The sequence below is a fragment of the Falco naumanni genome, chromosome 12 (assembly GCF_017639655.2).
Source record: "Falco naumanni isolate bFalNau1 chromosome 12, bFalNau1.pat, whole genome shotgun sequence".
Taxonomy (NCBI): domain Eukaryota; kingdom Metazoa; phylum Chordata; class Aves; order Falconiformes; family Falconidae; genus Falco; species Falco naumanni.
Window position 1 is genome coordinate 13,316,843 of NC_054065.1, and position 24,261 is coordinate 13,341,103.

The 24,261-nt window shown below is 57.8% G+C and overlaps 2 protein-coding genes across 2 annotated transcripts; both read right to left on the reverse strand.

Annotated features, from left to right (window-relative positions):
• Window positions 1–1,005: 1,005 nt before the first annotated feature.
• On the reverse strand, window positions 1,006–9,541 carry SLC35B2 (solute carrier family 35 member B2). Its single transcript, XM_040612227.1, has 5 exons — window positions 8,916–9,541; window positions 7,915–8,145; window positions 4,889–5,082; window positions 4,436–4,596; window positions 1,006–3,129 (listed from the first exon to the last, which is right to left on the reverse strand). Exons 1-5 carry the CDS (start codon window positions 9,305–9,307, stop codon window positions 2,191–2,193), a joined length of 1,917 nt encoding a protein of 638 aa, XP_040468161.1. The 5' UTR covers window positions 9,308–9,541; the 3' UTR covers window positions 1,006–2,190.
• A 98-nt stretch (window positions 9,542–9,639) lies between these two features.
• Window positions 9,640–22,949, reverse strand: NFKBIE (NFKB inhibitor epsilon). Its single transcript, XM_040612342.1, has 6 exons — window positions 22,512–22,949; window positions 11,997–12,099; window positions 11,227–11,449; window positions 10,967–11,055; window positions 10,438–10,686; window positions 9,640–10,145 (listed from the first exon to the last, which is right to left on the reverse strand). Exons 1-6 carry the CDS (start codon window positions 22,832–22,834, stop codon window positions 10,080–10,082), a joined length of 1,053 nt encoding a protein of 350 aa, XP_040468276.1. The 5' UTR covers window positions 22,835–22,949; the 3' UTR covers window positions 9,640–10,079.
• Between the last annotated feature and the right edge of the window lie 1,312 nt (window positions 22,950–24,261).

Here is a 24,261-nt window from a genome sequence, read left to right on the forward strand (position 1 = left end):
TTTTTCCCATTATTTTTTCTTTAAATCTATTAGAAAAGGTATCCCATTCCCAGCCTTGTAGTCAACCTATTTTCTTTCTGACCAAAGAGGGGGGAAAAAAAATCTATTCCAATATCAGCCTGTCAGCAGGTGCTAGGGGCAGATACTGGGGAATTTATAGAGGCAGGATGGGATGAAAGGCCATGAGACTGCACAGGCACTTTCAAGAGTGCAGAGCTAGGAAAAGGAGCATAGGTAAAACTGCTGGAGAGCTAACACCTCTGAAGCCTGGCCTGTGCTCAGCACCAGCTGTTACCCCTGCTGGCTCAGCTAACTGCACTGTGATAAGCAGCTCTTGTCCCTAGTCTCCTCCTCTGTCTCTTTTGCAGCCCTCACCAGTCTCCCTTTTCTCTAGCTCTGTTAGGCCATGGGCCTATCTCTGACCACATCTCAATCATAAGCCTACAGTCAAGGTTTTTTACCAGGCCTCCCATATGTACCAGTAGAATGTAACCACCCCAGTCAAGCCTCCCTGGCTCCAATGTGGGGCCTGTGGAACTTGTGGTGGTACACATGCACCCCATAAAGGATGGGCTCCTCCAAAGCCTTGCTGCAGCACTGGTGCCCCTGACAGGCAGGTGTTCAGGAAGCCTCTGCACCATCTCTAGTACACAGGCTGCAGCTGTACCTGCTGGGGCTGCCCAAGCTGCATGATGCAGGGAATGCAGGAACCAAACCAGAATCGGGCTAACAGCTCTTCTACCTGCCCACCAGCACAAGCAGTAGTCCAAATCTGGCAGTGCTCCCCAGTCGTGTGTGCAAGGATCTCGCATCAGGCCTTGTAGCTTTGGGTCCAACCCTGCCCGATACCTACCTGGGCAAAGGCAGAGGCACCTGTGTGGAAAGGAAAAACAGTTTTGCTGTCCCAGAGAGACTAGGGACAGATGAAGGGTTAGGAAGTTTCTCCCCTCCTTCCAGGTACATGGAAAAAAATATTAAAAGAACATTTACCTCCAGGGCAATATGTGCAGCATATTTTTAATTTAATAAAATAAAAAGAGAAAAAAGTTGCCTTTTAAAAGTACCAAAACCTCCTGGCTTCTCAGTCAGGTTGTGTTGAGAAAAGGGTTAGCCAGTAAAACCCAGGCTCCCAGGGAAAAGCAGATTTCACTGCTCTATCCCCTACTGCCTGGAGAGCAGATGCCCACTTGCTCCATCCCCTGCTGCCTGTGGAGCAGGAAAAGGCACCGCAAGCGGGCTCTGCCCCATCTCTCCTCTTGACCCTTCAGACACAGCAGGGCTCTGGCCAGACCCCAGGAAAGCCGGGGCCAAAGCCTCCAGTTAGCAGGAAGAAGAGGGGCTATTTGTGCTTCTCTGAATGGCAACTGCAAAGTCCAGAAACCTGATGAAATGGCACTGAAACACCCCAAGGTGATGCTGGCTTTTGGGCAGTGCAGCCTTTGGCCTGTAACAGCAGCAGATGTAACCGAAAAGCTAGGACAACTCAGCAAGCACTGGGAGCTGTAACAGCTAGTCTCAGTCTGCATAAAAATCAGCCTGGGCCAAAGGGAACAAAGTGTCTCAGAGTAGGGGCAATGAACTGATAAAACCAAACAGGGATGCTTTCACTGCAGAGTGCCCTCCTGGAGCAGATACCAGGTCTGGGGTAGGATGAGCTGGGAGTCCTTCCCTTAGCTGTGCCTGTCTTACCTGGAGCACCTCCTAGGAGGGGTGCTGAGAGCTCCCCCCCTCTTGGGACAGGCTCAGCTTGGGACTTGCCTCACATGGAGGTGTTTCAAAAAGAAAGCTAGTGTTTTGCTTGCACCTTCCTCCTCCTGAGCTCTGTAGTAGTGACAGAGGCAAGACAGTGCCAGGGAAAAGAGCTCCCCTGTTCATCAGTGACTTTGGAGAGAAGCCATGGGGCAGAGGTGGGGCAGGAGTACCAGCAGACCCATGCTGGTTTGCCCCCAGGCCCATGCCTTGGCTGGAAGTCTTTGACCTATTAAGGCAAATGGAAAGGTTTGGAGCTGTGGCAGCCCAGAGCATTCCATGGGCTTGTTCCAGCCCCTTCCCCAGGAAAAGCAGGTGAGTCACTGGTCCAGCTTACCCATACCCCACCCTGCTCTTCAGCGGGTTCTGAGAAATCAAGCAAGTACCCCCCACGTGGAGGCAGGACAGCAGGCACAGCTTAAATGCCATGGTCCCAGCTCCTTAGACCTTTTGTACGGGGGTCTCGCCTGGTGGGAGCTTCTTACTGCGCTTCTTCATGCGGCTGCGGGCATAGACGCGGAGGAAGAGGGCCATGAAGACAACAGCTACGCCCAGCCCACCCACGACAGTGACAGTGTGCCCGTAGATGAGGCAGGAAAGGAGGATGGCGAAGGCCTGGCGGAGTGTCATGATGATGGTGAAGACGGCTGCCCCGAACTGGTTGATGGTGTAGAAGATGAAGAGTTGGCCACAGGCAGAGCACACGGAGAGCAGCACGGCATGGGCCGTGAACTCTGAGTGGCGGGCCATGAAGCGTACCGACTCCAGCAAGGCACCCTGCTCCAAGAGCGAGCCCACCGTGAAAAGGCAAGAGAAGACATTGACGCCAAACATCATCTGCACAGGAGACATCTTATAGGTGAAGAGGGCATCCTGCCAGTTGGAGGTGAAGCTGTCAAAGATTATGTAGCCAGCCAGGAGGACTATGCCTGAGAACGTGGTGACAGTAGATGCGTGCCTGTTGGGAGCACTGGAGAGCAGGAACATGCTGACCCCCACGGAGATGAGGGCAGCAGTTAGGTATTCCCAGTACTCATAACTTTTGCGTGACACCAGTTTGCCCATCATCATCACTGGGATCACTTTAGAGGCCTTGGCTAGCACTTGGGTGGGGAAGCTGATGTATTTGAGTGCCTCATACTGGCACCAGCTGCTGAGGATGTTGGAGAGGGAGGCAAAGGAGTATTTGTACATAGGAGCCCCGTGGCGCGGCTGCTTGGTCAGGGCGCAGTACAGACCAGCCACTGTGAAGGCCAGGATGCGGTTCATGAACACCAAGAACTGGGAGTCCTTGAACTTCTCACCAGGGTCTGTTTCGGTGGCACCGTATGTTCTTGTCATCACACGCTCCTGGAGGACGCCCCATGTGAGGTAGGAGGCCTGTGAAGCGGGAGGAGCACAGGAAAGTCAGGACCCACAATGGCCACTGCAAGCGACCACGGGAAGAACAGACCCCAGGAGATCCTTGCTTGCCCCAGCGCTGCGTCATCCTCTGCACAGCAATGCTTCCCTGAGACACTGGGAGACTGGGAGATGGGGCCCCCCCCCACTCCACCCATCTGAGGGAACACACTGTCCCATGTGGTTACAACCAGGATCACGCAAACCAGGCTCAGTTTACAGGCTCTTCAAGGGGAGAGTAGCCCGCAAAGCAAACATCCTGGTGTAGCAGGCAGTTACGCATTAAGTTGCCTGTTGAACCAGACTGACAGAATTGGGGAACGTTACCAATGCACAGCTGCAGTTTTGGTGCCAGCTCGCTGCGGCAGGTCCTGGCAGTTTTCCCAGTGGCCTCTGCATTGGTTTTCACTTCCAGCTCCCTGGGCCCAGTTCTTCCATCCAAATCAATTCTAGTTTCAAACCCATCAGATTCAATTGTCTTCCAGGAATGATCACTGTTCTGGCTGTCACTGCAACTACTTCTGGTGCAACAGTACCAAATCCCTCACAGAATTACAGAATTAACACAGACATCCTCTCACCACACATTCCCTCCTGAGAAACTGAGGCACAGAGAGGTGGAAGGACTTGTTGGTGACCCGCAGCAAGCCTGAATGGGCTGGGATAGCAAGCCAGAGAGTTGGTGTCTTCTGCTGGCTGTGGGATGTGTGTGTTTTTGTATCATAATGCCCACATTTCTATTTTTAATGTCAGACCCCAAAAAGCTGCCCCTCCTAATGATGCTCAGGTTGTAGCTGAGACTTGGGGAAACAAAGAATAAAAATTACTGTTTATCTGTAGCTGAATTCAGTATTTCTCTCCAGTATTCAAATCCAATCCATCAAGGCAGGACGCATCAGCCCCAGAAGGTAACACAGAGGAAAGTGTGGGATATAAGAGGGTTCAAACTATCTGCTGCTCTGACATGAGGGTCAGAACAAGAGCAGCCCTAACAATCTGCTGAATAACAGAGTTTTCCCCCTCCGTGGCTGCAGAGGACTGCGATCAGATGGACAGGAGGTCTCAACCCAGACGACCAGCTAAATGGACCTTCAGAACCCTTAAAGGTGACACAGCAGCTCTGGTGGACTATCCTGGTTGAGAAGCTGTGTGCCAGCCTCTAACCCTGCCCTGATGAAGGACAGCACTGCATCCTTGACCTTCAAAGAAGTGATGGCCACAAACCGACTGCCCGCCTCCTCCTCCTAGAGTGGGAAAGCCACACACACAGGCACAGGGCCCCTACCTGTAAACCAGCAGCACAAAAGAGCAGCTTGAAGACCTGTCGGGCTGTAGAGGACTCTGTGGGCTCTGCTCGAGGTGGTAGGGAGCCGTCTTCCTGGTGTACAGACTTCACCTCAGAGCCGAACACACATGATTTGATGACAGGGAAGCAAATGCCTCTGCCTGTATGGGGTAAGAGAACACAGAGACAGAATTAACCACAGCCTGGGCACCACAAGCTTGAGAGCTGAAGCCGTCTTCCCTGCTAGCCTCCACATCTACTCATGCAGGGGCCTTGGAAAAATTTGTTTCAAGGTAGCACCTACACAGCTCTAGGATACAGCTCTGCCAATGGCTCAAGCCTGGTCTGACAGAGCAGGCTGGGGAAACAACCTGCCAGTGCTGAACAGGGTTGACTGAGGGGGTGTGGAGAGCTCAGAGGGAGGTCTGATGTGGAAGGCCTTCCTGCCCTTACCTGTCTCCAGGTAATTCCTTCTCTTGAAGTACTGGATGAGGAGGAATCCCGGCACCACAATACTTGCATAGCCAGCAGCATTAACAAAGAAACGGAAGAGCCAGAAGTCCCCCCACGAGTCCTGCAGGGCAGGGGGTATCTCTTCACCCGTAGCCATCGTAGGGGGAGAAGCATGCACGAGGGGAGGGCAAAATCTGCAGAGAGAGAAGAGGCTGGTGGTGGGCTACTGGTACACAGCTACCTCTGTTCCACATGCCTGCACCACCTGCTGCCTGGCCTGCTCCCCAGCAGCAGGCAGCACCCAGATCCTACCCCAGTGACAACAGTGGTGGTGGCAGTATGTGGAGCATGGAAAACCCTCTGGAGTTGGAAAAGCACATGCCAGACATTTATGTTTGCTTCTGTTAAGGGTGTTTGTTCTGGCTTAGGTACACGTGGACTTAGAAACTTGTGTTCCCAGTTGAACACTGTTGTAACCACCTGGTTTTGACAATGCCCTCACTCCAAATGCAAGCAGCACCTCACATCTCACCTTTTTAAGTTAAACTTTAGCACAGTTCCCGAGTGGAAAAGGTCACCGAATGGAAAAAGTGACTTCTACCTAGCAGCTCATATTTCACGCCTGTGGCCAGAAAGGCCTTCCTCTGAGAGCAAACAGTTCAGAGCTTCCCCCTCTGGCTGCACCAGGTGAGTGGAGGAGAGCCAGGGAGTGCTCAGGCTGCCAGCTCCCCACCTCCCCATGCAGCTCTGGAAGGGAGCATGCCCAGGCGTTCCTCACAGCTCACAGGAAATTACCAGGGCTCAGCCGCTTGGCAATACACAGCCAGAGAGCAAGGTTAGGAAGGAACTTTCCTACCAGCTGGCTGGTTGGGATTTTACTAGGACTATCTGACAAGGTATAGTTGATGTTCTTCAGCTATAGCCCTAAGTGGTGGCCTAGTCATCTTTAAAACAATTTTAATAATCCCTGGAAGAGTTATTCCCTCCACCATCCCCTCCCTCACAAAGGCAAACCTGTGATGTTCAGGGGCCACGCAAAGAACAAGAGTACAGGTACACAACAGGATGAGCAAGCGGGCAAGAACTTCCTATACCCAAGGCCACCTGCACGCTCCCCTCACACAGCAAGCTGTGGCTTCCTGCATGAGGTTGGGTGGTTTTCTTGGTCCATGCTCCATCCCTGCTCATTTCCCAAATAGCAAAAGCCTCCCAATTGCCTTGGGAGCCAGGTGAGGGTGCTGTGGGGCTGGCTATATAAACATGCCCCGAGGTATTAATACCCCCTCCCCAAAAAACAAGAAGGTCAAAGGAATTTAGGCCCTTTTTAGGGGTGTACCTGGCCCCAATATAATAATAGCTGTGACCTCTGGTAGCCCTCACATGAAACTCAGAGACTTACAAACTCAGAGCTTTAAAGGCAAGGAAGTCCCCTTCCGTTTCATGAACAAGCTTTCCCCACCCTCTTGTCCCCTTGGGAAAGGCCTCAGGGGCTTTTCATATCTGCAGTTGTTGCAGCCAGTCCCCCAGAGTCCAACATCCTGACCTAAGCTGAAGCTGTGTTTCACCCTGAAATCTCCCTTCTGTGACTTAAAGAACCCAGAAATTCCCAGCCCAGGGAGAGATGCAAACAGCTGCGGATGGGTTTCTGTGCCTGCTTCCTATTCCCCCCTGCTCTCCCCATAGAAGACAGTTTGACACCTCCAACACTGTCATTCCTGCTTCAGGGGCATCATCGCATGTATGGGTGCTGCGGGATGCAAGAAAAGGGCTTGGTCCAGGCACCTGGGGCTGAAGCTGCCCATATCCTCCTGGGTTCGCCCGTATTAAGTAACCGTGGCTGATTGCAGCAGCCCTCCTGCTGGGAAGATGGCGCAGAAATACCGTCCACTTTTGCAGAAGTTGGGATATTTTTTGGCAGGGTCGGTTGCTACACTCACAGGCCACGTCTCCCTTCAACTTGACAGAGACCGAAAGCCAGCCGGCTCCGTTCAGCATGACTGCGCCTGCTGTTACCCTGCTGGTCCCCTCTGCTGCCACGGGAGGAGGACCAGCTCTGCTCTCCCACAGCAACCACGAAGAGGCTACGGAGGGACAATGGCTCTCTCTATGCCTGCGCTAGCAGCTCCCAGGCCCCGAGAGCTGACTCAGTGCAGCAGGCCCTGCCCTCCCCGCTGAGGCTGGGAAGGAACAGGGATGCCAGTGTTACAGGTAGAAATAGGGGGGGGGCCACGCCTGGCAAGCAGGCGACAGGCTGAGACATGAAAGGAGCCTTAGTCTGGGGCCTGTGGAACAGCCAGGGAGCTGAGACAACAGACTCGGCTACTGTTCCCCTTGGCACAGGAGAGGCCGCTTTCAAATGCACCGCTTTAGAGCAGAGCTGGGCCGCAGCCCTCTGCCTGTGATGCAAAATTTGGGTCCTGGGCCACAGGCCTGAAAAAACCCCCCTGCCCACAGCCCTGCTCCTCTCGAGCGCATCTCTAGCACCTCGATGGGCTGAGGCCAAACGCAAGCCAGGAGCCTGGAAGCCCATGCCTCCCCCTAACAGCCCGGGATCCTGCGCCTCCCTGCCCCTGCTCCGCTTGCCCCTGCAAAGCCCGGTCGCAGGGACAAGCGGCCGCCTCTGCCCAGGGGCTGCCAGCAGCGGCAGCCGGGCGCCGGGCTCCCCGCCGGCCCGCCGCAGGGGCACCCCCGGCCGGGTCAGGGCCCGGCGGGCCCCGGGGGGTCCCCGGGCCGGGAAGAGGCGTGCGGGAAGCCCCCTTCCCGCGCCAGGGCCTTTCTGCCCTGAGGCTCCGGACGGGGCCCAGGCACGGGGAGAGTCAGCGCGCGGCCGAGTGAGGGCGAGCGGAGCTCCGGGGCCGGTCTCCGCCTGGCGGCCACGTCCACGATAACGAGGCCGGCAACGCGGCGGCGGCCCTCGCCCACCCCAACGGAGCGGGACGGCTGCCGCCCGCGGCCGGGCCCGGCCCCCCGCGCCCACCCCGGCCTCACCACCCACCCTCCGCGCCCACCCCGGCCTCACGGCTCACCTGCGGCCCGGCCCCGGCCCCGGTCCCGGCCGGCTCCCCTCAGCTCCGCTCCCGGCGGCGGAACCCCCGCCCGGCGGGCGCGCAGCGGCGCCCCACAGCGCCCCCTGCCGCTCCGGAGGGGCCGCGGCTCCCGCGCCCGCCTGCGCGGCGGCTGGAGTGGGGCTGCCGGCCCTGCCAGCGGCGTCGGACGGGAGCCGGTACCGCTTCCTCCGCGCACCGCAGTGGGAAACACTGGATCAGGCAGGGGAAGTCAGCGGATCGCGGGGGCGCCGGGGACGGGCCGAGAACCAGAAGAGGTTTCCAGGCCGGAGAGCCTGCCCACGCCGCCCCACTGCCGCGGCCCCGACAGGCCAACGCCGCGATTGCTGCTCAGCTCCGGCCGAGCCTGACGCAAGGGAAAAGCCCGGCTGCGGCGCGGAACCCGCCCCCGGCCTCCCCCGCGGCGGGCACTGCCCGGGGGCTGCGGGGCAGGATGAAGCCTCGGCCGCCCCCGGCTCCCCGGCCCGGCAGCCTCGCGCCCCCTCCCGGCCCTGGCAAGGCTGCAGAGCCGGCTGCAGCCACCAGGGGGCTACCCAGTAACATTTTACAATGCATCTTTTTTTTTTTTTTTTTTAAAAATTATTTTATTTAAAAATTAAACAATGCAGATCACTTGCTGCTCCCTTTTCCCTCGCCTTCCCACCCCGCTGCAGCCCTGGCCCCGCCATGCCCCTCTGGCAGCACCCGTTGCTCCTGCTCTTGGGCCACCCAGCAGTGCCCCACATCTGTGAAGGTGGCATGGGACAGCCCTGCCGGGCACACGCTACGGGCAGGTGTTGGCCAAACGCCCGTGAGCAGAACGATGTGGCTCGTTTGCAGCAGGGCTGAGGCCCTGCCAGAAGGTGAGAGGCAAAGACTGAAAAAAAAAATGGAGCAATCCAGCCCAGGGCTGCCCACGCTGCCTTCCCGACAGCATTCCTTTGCTATCCCTCCAAGAAGGGAAGAGGAAGACAGCAGCTCACTCCAGAGCATCTTGGGCGATTGCGCCATCCAGGATTTGCCCCAAACAACAGCAGCTGCTCCCAGGCAGCAAGTGGGGAATTTCCCTGGCTTCGGTGGGGTCAGGTGTCCCCAGTGTCTCCATTCCCACAGCACCTTTGGCTGCTGGTTCCCTAATGTGTCGCACCTGCTCCTCTGGCTTTGCAAGGGGGCAGGGGAAGGGTGGTGAACTGAATAACAGAAGGGATGTGGAGATAACCCTGCAGTCTCTTCTGCTTCCAGCCAGGGGGAATCTAAAACCTAGGGGAGACCCACACCCTAAGTTTTTTAACACCCTTCCAAGCCAGGAGATGGGGCAGAATCTTTCTTTCCTCTTTACAAAAGAGAAAACTGCAGCACAGTAAGGCAGCAACATGTCAGGCACAACAGCAGAAGCAGAGATCCACAACCTGGTCTTCCAGCACCTCCTACCCTCTTTCTTCAGCCCTGAAGCCAGACGCTCAACAGGACAGCATGGGAATGCAGCACCATGCTGAGATCCCCCAGCCTTGGCCTCGAGCACTGGAAAGGCTCTGCAAGTGGGGAAGCCCCTGTGCTCCCACTCACCTCCTGCTGTGCAAAGAACCCAAGGGAGTGGGTGCACTGGGGAAGCCCCTGCAGCCCTCACGTGCCCAGGCACCTGGGGTAATGCTCAGCCTCCTGGTGCTGCGGGGGAGCAGGGTGGGTTAGATCACATGAGACCTCAGGTGCCCGCAGCAAGAAAAAACATTTATTAGAGTGAGTGTTAACTCTTCTCACCCCACACTTGTTCTGATGGCATTTGGGGGTGCCAGAGGATGCTCCATCCATCGTACAGTGTGAAAAGGAGTTCTCTCCTCTCCTTCCTTGTGTAAGCTGGAGACCCCAACAAGTCAGACCCATAGCAGGGAGGGAAAATTCAGTCCTGCTGCTGGGCACAAATACTGAAAGAAAAGCCTCCCCTGTGTAGTGCTCATAGTGCCACCTTCTTTCCTCTAGGAAGGCAGCCTGAGGCCAACAAAACTTTTCCAAAGAGGAGGCGGGGGGGGGATAAGTCTCCCAAAGTGGCTCGGCTCCCACTGAACTGCAGGCAGGCAAGGTCCCAGCGGGCAGCAGGGCAGCAGCGCAGAGCGAGGAGGCAGCCTGACAGGCCAAAGGAGTCCAGCCGCTCATTCAGAGCACACGACAGGCTTCCCTGAGATCTTCAGGTCATCGAAGGGCAGCAAGGCGAGGAGCTGCAAAAGCCAAGGGTGTGAATGTGTAAGGATCCAGGGTTGCTGTCTCCATTGAGACGGGACGGGGTCCTGCAGCCTCCCACCTCCCCAGGAAAGTGCCAAGAAACCCTCTCGGGGCTTTCCCTAGTGCTCGAGGCAACAGGCAGTCACCCCACGCGCTCCCAGAGCCAACACCTGCACCCTGTAGGGGAGGACAGGCATGGCTAGAAACTCCTAAGAGGTCCCCCCACACTGTCCAACTCCTGCATGTCCTGACACACAGAGCCACAGGCCTCCCCCTGCACAGACTCACGTCATCATTGCCATCAGCCAGGTCCTGAGCTGTCTCATTCTCCATGTTTCTCAGCAGAGTGTCAGCTCCAGAGTGTGAGAGGATGGCGGCGATGGCAGCATCCTTGCGGCCCACAGCCAGGTGGAGCGGTGTGCACCCGTTGTACATCTGGGCATCCACGTACGCCCCGTTGTGCAGCAGGAACTGGACAGCCCTGCGGTTGTGGCACTCCACGGCCAGGTGCAATGGAGTCTTCCCGCTTGTGCCCTCCTGCAGCCCACAGACCACAGGGTGTGAGTGCGGGGTCCCCTCAGATGAGCCCTGCGGCACCCACCCACAGCCCCTTGACAGGGTACAGAGGGGGCAGTCCCCACCCCGATTGCTGTCAATGGCACCCAACAGTCCCTCAAGGACCTTTTTGCTCTGCTCCCTCAAAATGCAGTGTCTCCAAGCTCCGCAGCAGTGCCTGCCCCAAGACTGGAAGAAGGGCTTAAGGGAGCCATGCATTGCACCCAGCCTTGCCCAAAACCCACACCATGCCCAGCCTTACCCGAACATCAATGTTTGCGCCACTTTCCAGCAGCAGAGACATCATTGGGATGTTTCCCTTCAAGGTGCTGATGTGCAGACAGGCCAAGCCTGAGATGGGGAGGCAGGAGAGAGAGCCACAGTCAGCCCAGACCATCCTGAGGCACACCAACCCCAGCCTCCTACCTGTTCTGCTGCACTCCTGGATCCCTGCATACACAACTCATGGTCTCTGACCCAGCCCAGCCACTGGCTTTGCACCAGGCTGTCCCTAAGTCTCACCTTGCCAGTTCTGGAGCTGCAGGTCCTGGTGGTGCTGGACCATGTCCTCTGGCGGGGCCGTGCCCTGCAGCAGCTGCTGGGCGCACTGCAGGCGCTGCTGCTCACAGGCTAGGTGCAGCGGGGTGTTGCCATTGCGGTCCTGCAGCCCGGGGTTCACTCCCTTGTGTATCAGTGCCTGGATCACACTGGGCTGCTCCAGGTACACGGCGAGGTGGAGCGGGGTCTAGAGAGGAGGTGGGGGCAGAAATTAGGAAAGGGGGGGGATGTCCCACAGGACACCAGGCATGATGAGCCATGCCAGCCCACAGGACCCGGCCTGGCGGCGTGGGCAGGCGACGGTGCAGGAGCCCATCACTGCCCCAGGGCTCAGCGTGGCTGACACTGTGTGTGGGTGCAAACACCTTGCTGCCCCCTCCCCCCTCCTCCCCAGCTCAGGGATCACCTGTAGGGGCAGATGTCACTCTCCCAGATTACCTACCCTGCCACATTCAAGCCATGCCTACTCCACCCTCCAGGGCTGTATGTAATGTCCTGGGGCCTTGTAAAGGACCCCTTCACCCTGCTGTGCTGGGGCTGTCACACCTCTCAGTGTATCTCGCACACCCTTCTTCCCCTCCCTGAAAAGGGGCTGTTCACGTGGGACCTTCACCGTGCTCTGGAGGAAGCAGGTAGGGGGTCCTAGGGAAGGGGCAGATGGATTAGGCATCTATCTAGGGAGCAGCCTGCAGAACCTGCCTTCCTCCCGCCTTCTGCCTATCATATTCATATACCTGGAAAAGATCATTTTGGATCTCCAGCACCTCCCTGGGCAGCTGAGCAATGCAGCAGAGTGCCACATCTGGGACACAGTGGATAATGGCCAGGTGAACCAACCTAGAGAGGGGATAAAGGGAACAGGAGAGGAAAAAGGAAAAAAGATTAGTCCCAAGTGCCGTGCTCAGCAGCAGAGATCCTCCACCGCTGCTGCATGCTCCCCCCCTCCCCCATTCCCTTTCCCTTCCCACCACCTCAAAGCTCCTCTATCCTGTCCTCTCCTCGGGGAAGCTCAGCCGCAGGTCGAGGCAGGAACACGGCCTGAGGCTCCCCAGGGCAGTCCTTCACTCCGATTTCACTCCGATCCCCACAGAGAATGGACATTCCTATTCCCACTAAGCACCACAAGGTCCTCCCTCGGACCTCACAGCATGCGTGGGGCTTGGACCCAGCACCACCCAAAGCCAGGCCTCCAACGGGTGCAGGTCTGAAGAGCCTGGAATGCATTTTGCAGAGCCCAAGGGACAGGTTTGGTGGCTGCGGAGGGAGGTCTGGGCTCTGGAGGCTGCCCGGGGAATTCCAGTTCCCCACTGCTGGCTACGCACACTTCTGCTTTCCCCCCCCCACGAAGACAGGCAGCCAAAGCCAGGCAGGAGCCCGGCACCAGTCCAAGATCACCTGCACGGCACAGTCCCTGTGCCAATCTGCCGGCTGACACCGATTTCCTCTTCTCTCCCCCACATCCTTCCCTTTCAGCACTGCTGCAGCAGGGCTGGCACGGCACAGAGGGACACTGGAGATGTGGCTGTCAAAGTCTGGTGGCCAGCAGGCAGCCCTGGTCCTCAGGACCATGGCACCCCCAGCCACGGAGCGGCTGGGCAGCCTGGAGTCCCCCAGCCCAAAGAGAGGCATTATTTCCAGCTGGGTCTGACACTAGCCCCCACACACCGTCAGAACAGAAGTGAGAGCAGGATGGAGGCAGAGCTGAGGGAATTTCCAGTCCCCTCCACCAATCTGCTGTGCTCCTGGTCCCCCCTGGGCAGAGGGACTGGCCCCCCATTGCAGGGCAGCCCCCTTGGACTGGCCCTGGCCATTGTGGGGAGCAGCGAGGAGCAGGCAGTGACTGCAGAGCGTGGCAGGTGCGAGCTGAGCCTCCGGCCACCTCCTCACTGCTGCGCTGGCACCTCGGTGGCTTTTATCTCTGGCAGGGATCAGCTCCAAATCGAAGGCGAAGGCCAGGTTCTAAGCAGGCTCCTGACACCTGTGCTGCTTGGCAGAGGTGAGCAGGGCTGAGGGACAGAGGATGAGAGCTGTGCCAGCCCTGGCAAGACACCCCACTCGCCAGACAGCCCAGCTTTGGGATGACACTTTCAGTGTTGGGGATGGACAGCATCCCTCTACAGGTGAGAGGGCAAGACCCGGCCCTAAAGCACTGCAGCAAAGAAGTGGGGCTGGGGGCTAGCTTCTTGCCAGCTGCAGGGGGGACATGAGTGTGCTGAGAAGCCCAGAGGCCAGTCCCCCAAAATGTCCCTTATCCACGTCCTCCCAAGCGCTGCCTGAGGGCTGAGCCAGCACCAGGGACCCTGGGCACCCTCAGCTGAGACCCACATTTGGTGGCAAAACAAGACTGGCTCCCCTCCATCCTGCTGCCAGGGGAGCAGCTGTGCCGAACAGGAGAGGCTGCATCCCCGGGGAAGCCCTGGGTCATACCGTGGCAGGGAATTCCCCACTGGAAGTAGAGGCCACCCACATTTGCCTCTGCACCGCCATGGGGTGCCCCCTCACTGCCGATGGTCCCCAGGGCAGGGGAGGAGGTTGTGAGCTGGGGCCAAGCAACCCCACGGGCAGGGTCCGGCCACCTTTGGCAGACCATGGGGCAGAGGCAGAGCCAAGGGGCACAAGCCAGGCTGGGGCGGGGGCAGGAGCGAGGGGCAGAGCTGGGGGACCAGCAGCAAGAGTACCCCTCCCCTCAGCAGGTTCTTACTGATTCCAGCTTGGGTATGATACCGGCAGGGAGATTCCCTGCTGGGTTTTGCATCAGGCCCCCGGTCCCCGCAGCAGCACCTGCATTGAGGTATCCTTTGCCCACTTGCAGGGACAGCCCCTGTTTCCCCAAACCTGCTCCCAGGCACCGTGTATGGGGGGAAGATGCCAAGATCTGCCTTCCTCAGGTATGGCAGAGATAAGACTGCTCAGACAGGGGACTTTCCAAGGCAATTCGGCTTGAACTTTAAACCCCTGCTGCTTTCACTTTCCAGAGCCACTCTGGGCTCCCAGGGGAGAGAGCAGCGCCCAGGGTTATGCCCTGCTGCAGCCAGCCCCCGCACCCCCAGGAATCCCCTGGCCCCTCTGCCATGACCCACCTCACACGCTGGGCCAGTCACCTGGGAGAGGTGGAAATCCCAGGAAGCCCACTGCCAGCACCTCACTCTTCCTGGCTTGGGTGGCTTTGCAGCTCGATGAGGTGGCAGAGCTGCTTGAGGCCTGACATTGAGCAAGTCTGGGCATCTATGCCACAATGAGGGTGACCATCCGCACCTGGCCAGAGCTCAGGCTTTCACTTTGAAGCTGGGATGTGCCTGCTCTGAAGGATTGCTTTCCCCTCACTCCCTCTTCCTTCTCCACCCCGGTGCAGCCTCCTCCTGCTCTTTCATTTCTGCATTTGTTCCTCCCTTTCCTCATTGCCAGCCCTCAACTTCCTGAAATGGCTGCGAGAGCCGTGAGCTACTTGGGGGAATCACAGCGAGGCCACCAGGCTGGGATGAGCCCACCAAGAGCATGTGTGCACCAAGGCACTCTGTGCCACGGGCAGCAATGCCAATCAGGAATTGGGATTGTCTCCTGCTAACCTGGGAAACCTCCTATGCCCAGGAGACCTGAGGCGCAGGCATCGTGCCAACCTCTGCTTTCTCCTGGCCAAGGCTACAAGCACCCCCCTCTCTCTGCCATGGCAGCCATGCGGTCCAGCTGCCGACAGGCTGCTGCACGCTGGCACGCAGTGCTCACAGCCCCAGAGCCAGGGCACAGCGATGGACTCGCTTGCTGCCAGGCACCCCTCCTCACCCAGCCACGGCCCCATGCCTTTGCCAGAACGAGCCCCCCACCCTGCCATGCTCAGACCCTTGCCCTTCCCTTGGCTGCTTACATGCCTCTCCTCTGCCTTTCCCTGCTTGCCTGCTCCCTCCCTGCCCATGTTCCTGCCAGCAGCAGCGCTCCTGCCTGCAGCCATGGGGGCGGGTGCCCAGCGGGGACTTTTGGAAAGGGTAACAGGGAGTTTTGGAAAGGGCATGGGATGGAGGAGCCGTGGGCAGGGGAAATGTGGCCAGCCTAGGAGTACAACTGCTGGACTCGTTGTCAGCTTTTCCACTTGCTCACCAGCTCCTACCTGGCACAGGGGGTCTCATTTGTGCTCTGAATCACAAAGGTCTCATGGGCACAGGGCATCCCTGGCACAAGGTGATCTACCCATCATCAGAGAGATAATGATCCTGGAGCAGAAGGGCCAGGGGCATTCCTGGGGATATTCCTGGGTCTGAGCACAATACACCCAAGGTGGTCCTAGTTTAGGCATGAGGGCATCCACTTCCACAGTGCTGTCCCTCTCCTAGGCTTCTCGATCACCTCAAGTGCCTGGTAGGAAAAGTGTCCGCACCGGAGGACTGGAGGCAAGAGAATGGGGTAAGGGTGAAACCGAGCTCTGACACACAGGCATAACTGATGAAGTCCCACCAGCTCTCTGGCTATCCTCTTCCATCCCCCTAGAAAAGGGGCTGACCATGCAGATCCCCCCATCTGTGGAGCAAGACACCTTGTCCTCAAGGCAGCATCTCCCTTCACCATCTCACCCCAGAAACACCTAGGACAAGAGACTCAGCATTCAGTAGAATTTGCTTTGACAAGTTTTTCTCCCTTTCTAGAAAAGGTTTCTGTCTGTAGCAGTAACATCCACTCCTGGCTCCTTATTTTGGCTGAGCAGAGTGGTAGGAAATCCTGCAAACAATTCGCACAAGAGAAGTTTGTTCAGGGGAGGAAACGGCCCCAGCAGCAACAGAGAGAAGAGCGAGGGAGGAGGAAAAGAGCAGGGGAATTCCACGCTTACCCTGGTCTCCTGTTCCAGCCCTGTAACCTGCGCTGCTAACCGCTTCCTCAGCCATCAGCATGAACCTTTGCCAGCCGGCTCAGCAAGCACAGCTCCATCTTGCCCTGCAGCCCTCAGCCAGCTCAGCTCAGCTCCCTTCCTCCCCGCATACCAATGCAATGCTGCCTGGCTCCATGAAGTTGTTCCAGCTGCCCTCTGGCAGCTCCAAGGGAGCAGCGGATCACAGCCGCCTGTAGGCTCAGCCCCACGTCCTCTGCTCCTGCCCTGGGTCTCCTGTTCTGCAGGTTTCTTCTACCCTTCCCTGGGCAGGGCACAGCTTCAATTGGAGCGTGGGGTGTGTGACTGGAAGGAGGCTGTGGCTAGCGAGATGCAGAGCCCCTTCAGTCACGCTGGCTTCAGCCCCCCACACCGATATCCAGCCTGGGCAGCAGTTGCTTCCCAGCCTGCAGCCAAAGGGAGTGGTAGGAACTGATGGGCGAGCAGGGGAGACAGCCTCTGCCTTTCCTTGGTGCTCTGCAGAGGGTCTGGTCCAGGTTCTGGCGCATGAGGGGTGCAGGAGGCTGACTGGCAGGGGAGTCATTGCGAGAGGGCTGTGGGCGCCTCGTTTTTCAGTGAGGTGGGGAGGAGGAGGAGGAGGTGGGGAGATGAAGGTGCCCCTATTCACCCACGTACAGCACCCCTGGCCTCACATTCTCTAGACTCTGCACCCACACATTTGAGCATTTTGCTCCATTTCTGAGCAAGATGATGGGTCTGGGATCGCAGAAGCACTAAACATCAGATGCATGCGGACCGGTCGCTGCAAAATGAGGGGTCTGTCCTGCACTACCGTCACTGCAGGGATGGGCCAAGCCAGATGAACAATTGCAATAAAAGCAGCAAACATCCCAGAAGGTTCACTGTCTGTGGCAACTCCATTTCAAGCAGACCAAATTCCCATTCTCACTCACCAGGAGGCAAATATGTTGTCCTACAGTTTCTGTACACACAGAGATATCTTGAGGTCAGAACAGCCCCGTACAAGTGCCTGGACTTCACCAGTGCCTGTACAACTCACCCCAGCAATCATTCACAGCCCTAAACACATCTCACTGCCTCAGGATTTTCTTTTAATGAGACACCATCTGTAAGTCCAGGATATATTGAGGCTCTCCTTCAGCCCTGCATCTGTGCCAGTCAGAGGGGCTTCCCATCTCAGGGATGCAGAGAATCCCACGCAGAGCACTGAGAGTCACCCAGTAACCACTCCCACAGCCTCTCTTCCTACACAGTCATGCCTGAGTCCTCTTTTATCCACATTGTATTAAAAAAAAACCCAAGACCAACAAAAATCAAAACTTCCTTTGTTAATTTAGCTGAGCTCAACCCTTTCTCAGCAGCAGCCAAGCCTGCCTGCAGAGTGCAAGGACCTGAAGCCCTCCCCTCGACTAATGTGTTACAGCCAGGCATGAGGCTTCTGCATCCCAGGACATGGAAATTTCCAGCCATTCTTTCCCTTCTTCTGCGCTGCAGTTCCCTGTGTCTCTCCCCAGCTCCAAGGCAAACCTAAGCAGGCAGAAAGTCTGAAGAAACTTCCTCCAGGCCAGGCTGAAGTCATACAAACAGGGGAAAAAAATCTCTTCTTGCACGCATGATCTCAGAAGGCTGCCAGGACTTACCCACCTTATGCCAAGGCTGTACGTGTGTAACCCCTGCAGAAGCCAGCAACTTCTGGGGCATCCTCAAGGAGCCTGTGCAGAGCTGCTTGGCCTCGCCTGGAGGGGCACCAAGCCCTCCCCTGCCCTCCAAACTCCTGAGCACGCGCAGAGCGAGAGCCAAGAGTCCAGGGACAGGGAGGCGGACGCAGGAGGTTCCCTTCTCCCTCCAGCCAGCCCCACACTGGGATTCATTTTCCTCCCTGTCCCACAATGACAGCATGCTAGGGAGCAACTCGGGACAGACTTGAATTCCCCTGGCAATTGGGCAAGGAGGTTTCCAAAGCCACTCTGGAAAAACCAAGGGCATTCCAGTTTCCCATTAGCTATGGCCATCCCACTGCTGGGCAGCCAGCAACAGCTCAGCCCAGGCAGCAACCAGGTGTGCTCTCTGCATCAGACTTCTTTAATCCTTCTAAAACTGTGTCTCTCCAGTCTTCCGCTTCTTTTTTCTTCTTTCACAGTGGATCCCCTTTGCTGTCCCATGCTGAGCGTTCCCTCAGGCACCATGCTGGGATCCAGGGGTACAGGGGTTCAGCAGCACCCCTGTTCAGCAGGGCAAGCATCGAGCAAGCAGCTGCACCAGAGAAGGCAGTCTGAATGGGGACAACCTCTATGCCCCTGCACAGGGAAGATCTCTAGCGCAGGGCTACTTGAGGTGGGAGGGTTACGACAGGCACACGCTGGTGAATGGTTAGAAGTGGCTCTTGGCCCCAAAAGATGAGCCCTCACGCTCAGTGGGTACCCACGCAGGCAAGGGCTCAGCGGGGAAGACCCATTCATTGCCATCACGTGGAGGAGAGCCCAGAACATCAGTTCCTGTGGGGCCCCAGTTTTACTCGATTAACTGTCCCCGAGCCCTTGTTAAGGCATCTCAGCCCACGAGTCACTGGCACGTGATTTCTTATCAGCAGATGGGGCAGCATTTGTCTCTGGTGGAAGGAGGAAGTCAGGCTTCCTCCGCTCCCCTCCCTCCCCAAAACACGCACCAGACCAAAACCGCTTGCTCCCATTTTCCATCTGAAGGAGGCCGAGATCTCTCTCCCATGATTGAGCTGGGGTCCCCCGACCTTCACCCTGCAGAGAAGCCGTGCCGCTTTGGATGGAGCCCCATGCAGAAGACAGCCACCCTCCTGCAGGGGTGCAGCCCCCAGCCTTTCACAGCATGGCATGGCCGGAGGGCCCAGAGCAAGACTGCAGAAGTAGCGCTGCCTAATTTCCCACACTGATGAGTCAGCTCTGCCTCTCCAGAATTGACAGAGGCTGCCATAAGCCCAAGCGAATGGGGAGGTTTTCCCTTGTGCTGGAACACAACAGGAGAGCCCATCATAGTTCAACCCACCTCGAAGGAGCTGGTCCCACACCCACCCCTTTCCCAGGACACTGGACTCACGCATCTGCCTGGCAAGGCCAGGGAGAAGGGGGTTTCCTCGGTGAATCCTAACAAAGGTTGAGCTTGTCCGGAGGCTGGGGCACAGCCATAAAGCTGCCTGCAGCCTGCCCGGAGCTAGCCATGCCTGCAGCTGGAAAGCCCCTCTCTTACTTCCATGCCAAGCAGTCCCACAGGACTCAGTTCAGCAGAAAAGGAGATGGTTTATGTGGAAGAGACAAATGCTTGGAAGAGACCACGTGGTTCACGAGGAAAAGGCGGATGCTTGGAGGAGACTGCTGGAGCACATAGGGCTTTTTCTCTACCCAGCCATGGAATAAGCAGGATATGTATCGCTGCACTAAGTGCACCCATCATCTTCTGCCATTGACCCTGTTCCTCATCCTCGATCTCTCCTGCCAGGCCAGCTCTGCCGCTCTCTCAGGGACTGATGTGCTGGTGCCTGATAACTGCAGCCCTGACTTCCCTGAGGCAGAAGCGCTGCCAGTGGCACTAGGGAGGTGCATGTGGGGCTGATGCTTGGGCAAATGATTCTTGGAAGATGGCACCCACACATTTCACTGGCCATCGTACTCCCATCTCCTCTGTTGGCCAATTTCCTTCCTGCAGAAGTGAGACTCCTTCTAATTTAAGCATGGGAATTGCCAGTTTTAGCCCCATTGCTTCATCCTGCCTGCATTAACACTGCTCTCCCACAGAAGCAGACAGGAAGGTATCCAAGAAGGATCCTGCTGACGCTCCAACTGCCCAAGCATATGCCCCTTGCCTCTGCCTCCACCTTCTATACTTCCTTCACAAGCACTAGGTTGACAAACACAGCCCCCTTATATGCACAGCTCGAGGTGGGTGAGCCTGGGGGAACTATGGAGAGCCAAGATTTTTGTCAGATGGAGAGCCAAGACTTTTGCAAGCTCCCTTTGTGCAAGCCCAGTGCTCCTCTTCACTTGGTACCAGCCAGGGAGGGCATCTGGGGAAACGGCAACTACTTGGCCAAAACCCCTGAACTTTTTGTATTTTTCAGAATTATAATTACAGGAAAGTGTTGTTGCCCAAGTATTCTGAAATATAATGACAGTATGATGTTAGTTCTCAGCCTGGAGCTGTTTTGTGGCAGACACTCAAGTAAGGCACGCAAGGAAATGTGCTGCTCACTGAGATGAAAAGAAGTCGATGGATTTATCTGTTGGGATGAAAGGGATGCAGCCTGTGGCCATCTGATCCCTCTTCTCTGGAGACCTTCTGTCACCAGATGAGCAACTGCTCCATAGACTTGAGCATTACTATCAGCTCTGACTTGTTTTTGCATACAAAACCAGTGGCATTCAATGTGGCAGTTCAATGAGTTGCTGGGTGCTCACAGTCTCCATTTGCATTGACCGAGTGATGGATGTTCAGCATTTCTAAATATAAATGCCGCCTACCTCTGCCACAGGGTCAGGAGGAGAGACAGGAATAGCAGAGGCAGAAATCCACAGCCTCACTGCCCTAACCACAAGAATAGTTTTGGGGTTTTTTTTTCCCCAGTGCTGGGAGTGGATCCCAGGAGAGCCGACTCCTGAGTGGACACAGCCAGCCCAGAGCTGTACGAGCTGCACCACCAACAGACTTGCTGCTCCCTCCCTCTTCACAGATTTCCTGTTCTGAACGGCACTGTGAGTGAGAGAAAACAGAAGAGCAACTGCAACCATTTGAAGAGCTCTCCGAGAGCCTCTCCTGCCTACAGTAACCAAGGCGCTGCTTATTAATGTTTCCCTAGTTAATGAGATGCTTGCATTAGGTCTCTCCAAGCAAGTCTGACAAGCAAAGGGCTCAGCCACCTTACAAGAAAGCTCCACGCAGCAAAAGCATCTCCAAGAAGCTTCATCTACCAGGTTTACTAAAGAACAGTGAGTGGGGAGCCCTAGGCACAACCACGACAGACTACTCTGGGGGGCTTTTCTGAGGCGTTATTTCCACGGCTCTGCTTAAAAGACCCCTGGCTCCCTCCATGGGTACCTTGACTGTAGTGTTACAGCCAGGAAAGGTGGTGAAGCTCCTCCATGTGAAGGGGCCCCAGAGGCAGCCTGTAGATAGGACAGGACTAGAAAGCACTATCCAGGCGCCCAGCTGGGGAGCGTGGGAGGCTGGGTTTAGTCAAACCTTGCTTGCTGTGAGACTTCCAGCCAATCCTCAGAGCAGATCCCACAGCAAGCATTAACGAACTAATTAGCAGATGCACAGGCTCCTTCCCAACCGGGAAGTAAACACTCAGGCTGGCTCCCAGCTCATCTTCAGCCTCAGAACCAGATGTGCTCTGCCAGGCAAGGACAGAGCCTCCCCGCTGCTCCCGCTACTGAAGACATTTGCCTGCTCACGTCAGTGCCTCTTAGTTTCTCTTCCTCCTGCACCATTACACAGTATTAAACTCCAGCCTGGGTTTGGGGCAAAGCTTTGCCCTTCTCAGCTGTGAGCATGCCTCACTCATGCTCTGCATGTGCACCCATGATGAAAACCTTCCGTCAAGGGAATGTACAACAGGCACGTGCCGTGATTAGCTGAAGGCAGTTACCAGAAGCCAAACCAACTAACTCCAGCGTGATGCCTCTGCCCTTGAGAGAGCATTACGGATGTGGGAAGGCCCTCCTCATTAAGAGAAACACTCGTCTCCATCACAGAGGCTCAGGAGGGGAGCCCTGCAGCGGGGCGTGCGTCACAAATGTGCTGAAAGCTGCAGCTGTGCGGGCGGCTTGGCAAAGCACGGCCATTTCCACCTGACACCAACAGTTCTGGGGCTGCTCGGTTGAGCAGCATCTGTGGCCCTAACACAGCCACCTCATAGCCCTGCATAGCCTGTCTTGTTTCGCGTCTTGCTTAGGTGCCATCTCACCCAGCCGAGCCTTCCCCATTGGGGAGGAAATGTTGCATGCTCTGGGGAAGAGCCCGTGTGGGGTGTGTGTGGGGGCTGATTTGCTCCCCCCCCCCCCCTCCCCCGTTGCTAGCAGCCCAATAGCAAGTGGAAGTTGGCTTCTTACGGCGGTTCGTTCTGTGCCACGTTGCCGGGGGTGCCTCTCCCCGCTCACCCTGCCGGGCCCGGCCCAGCTGTCCCACCGCCCCGACCCCCCGGGAGGGTGCCCAGCCCGCACTCGTGCGCAGCCAGGGCGGCAGGCTCGGCACAGCAGCTCGGGGCGCCCCCGCAGCCCGGCTGAGCGGGGACGGCCGGGCAGCGCCGCAGATAAAGCCCGGCTTATCTCCAGGCACCGGCTCCCCGCCGCCGGCCGGCTGCGAGGGGCTGGGCCCGGGGCTGGGGGGGCCCGGCGCTCGCCAGCCGCCCCCGGGGAGGGGGAGCGGGCGGGGGGCCGCGGGCACTCACGTGTCTCCGTCCTCCGAAACGTAGGTGAGCGCTTCCAGCTGCTGCCGGCTGAGCCCCTCGGGCGGCGGCGGCTCCTCGGCGCTGCAGGCGGGCGGCAGCCCGGGCAGCGGCTCGGGCAGGGCGCCGGAGCCGTAGCTGGAGTCGAGCCGCTCCTCGGCGGCGCCGCTCTCGGCGAGGGTCTCGGCGGCGGCGGGGCTCTCGGCGGCGGTCTCCCGCCCGCCCGGCAGCGAGCGCAGCGACTCGATGCCCGAGTCGCACTGCCCGTCCTCGCCCTCCCAGCCCGCCGCCTCCTTGCGGCACTCGCCGCCCGCCGCCCGCGACATGGCTCAGCGCCCGCCGCCCGCCCGGCCCGGCCCCGGCCCCGACCCCGGCCCCGGCGCCGGGGGGCTCATGGCCGGAAAGCCAGCGAGCGGCGGCCGGCGCGGAGCCTGAGGCGGCCGGCTCCTCCTCCGCCGCTGCCCGCACTGACTCAGCCGCGCCCGGCCCCGCCCGCCCGGGATTCCCCCGCCGCCGCCGCGCCGGCCCGGCCCCCCCGCACCCCGAACGGGGGCTGCCCCCCCTCCGGCTTTGCCCGGGGGCAGCGCAGGAGCGCTAGGGGGGAGACGGCCCACCCGCGGGCACGGCTCGCGTGGGCGAGGGCCGGCAGCTCGGGGTGCGCAGGGGGGGCGGCTGCGCTGCGCTACTCTGCGGCGGTGTGTCCCGGCCGGCCTCCCCCTGCCCGGTTTGTCTGGGTTCTCCCAACAGCCGGGAGATGCACCGGGGGGGCAGAGGGACCGTGCCAAAGCTGAGGGGTGCGGGTGAGGATGCTGTTCTGGGCGCAGGTGGTGCCCGAAGCCGCAGGCTTTGTGGGAAACCATAGGGTGGGTGTCACTGGTAGCAGAGATAGGTGTGAAAGAGTCATTTGCTTTTCCCACACACATGCTTTCACCCATTTCACCCACTGAGACACCTTCTTGTTTGTCCTGCCTGTACAGGCGAAGGGAAAGGCCAGGCGGTCACTACAGTTGGCTTACAAGTCGCTTGGTCTAGCTGCTTCTCACTGTCCTGTGTGGCAAATAGAGACCCCAAAGCCCAGCGTGGCTGCTGGGGCTCACACAAGAGCAGCCAGGACACGGAAATCAAAGCTGAAAAGAGAAACTCAAAGAAAGGCCCAGCTCTCTGCCTGTGGGTGATTGACCAGCCTGCGTTTCAGTGCTCTCCTTCCAACATCAAAACTATCCAGCTGTGTTCCTCATAGATCTCATGAAGTCTGTGTAGACTTCATAGTTACTTTCCAGTATCCCAAGCAGCAGGCTTTCCTAAGAAGACAGCCTAGATAGCTCTGAACATAGATGACACTTCAAAATCACTTTCACTTGTTGCTTTTATTGCTTGATGTGCCTCTTCACCTCTGCAGGGTGCTCGTCTTTCCAGTTCAGCCCGGCAGGAGGGGAAGGATCTCTCCATGCCACACACCTGCAAGGGAGCTCACCTTGAAGAACCTGATGGTGGGTACGGGACCGAGTTTGCACAAACCACATACAAAGCGCCAAAGACTTCCCCAACCCGCGCTGCAGCTGCCGCTTGAAGGTTTGCGTCACTCCCCCAGCCCCGGCTGCCAGGCCTTAAACCGCAGCCTTGCTACAGGTGAACTACTCATGAAGAGTGTCCCCAGCTAGGCAGGAAGAAAGGTTTTGGGGTGTGAGGGCAGCAGGAGGCACGCAGGGGAATTCTCTGTTGGCATCAGTAAGTTCCAGTCACAAGTTTTCCT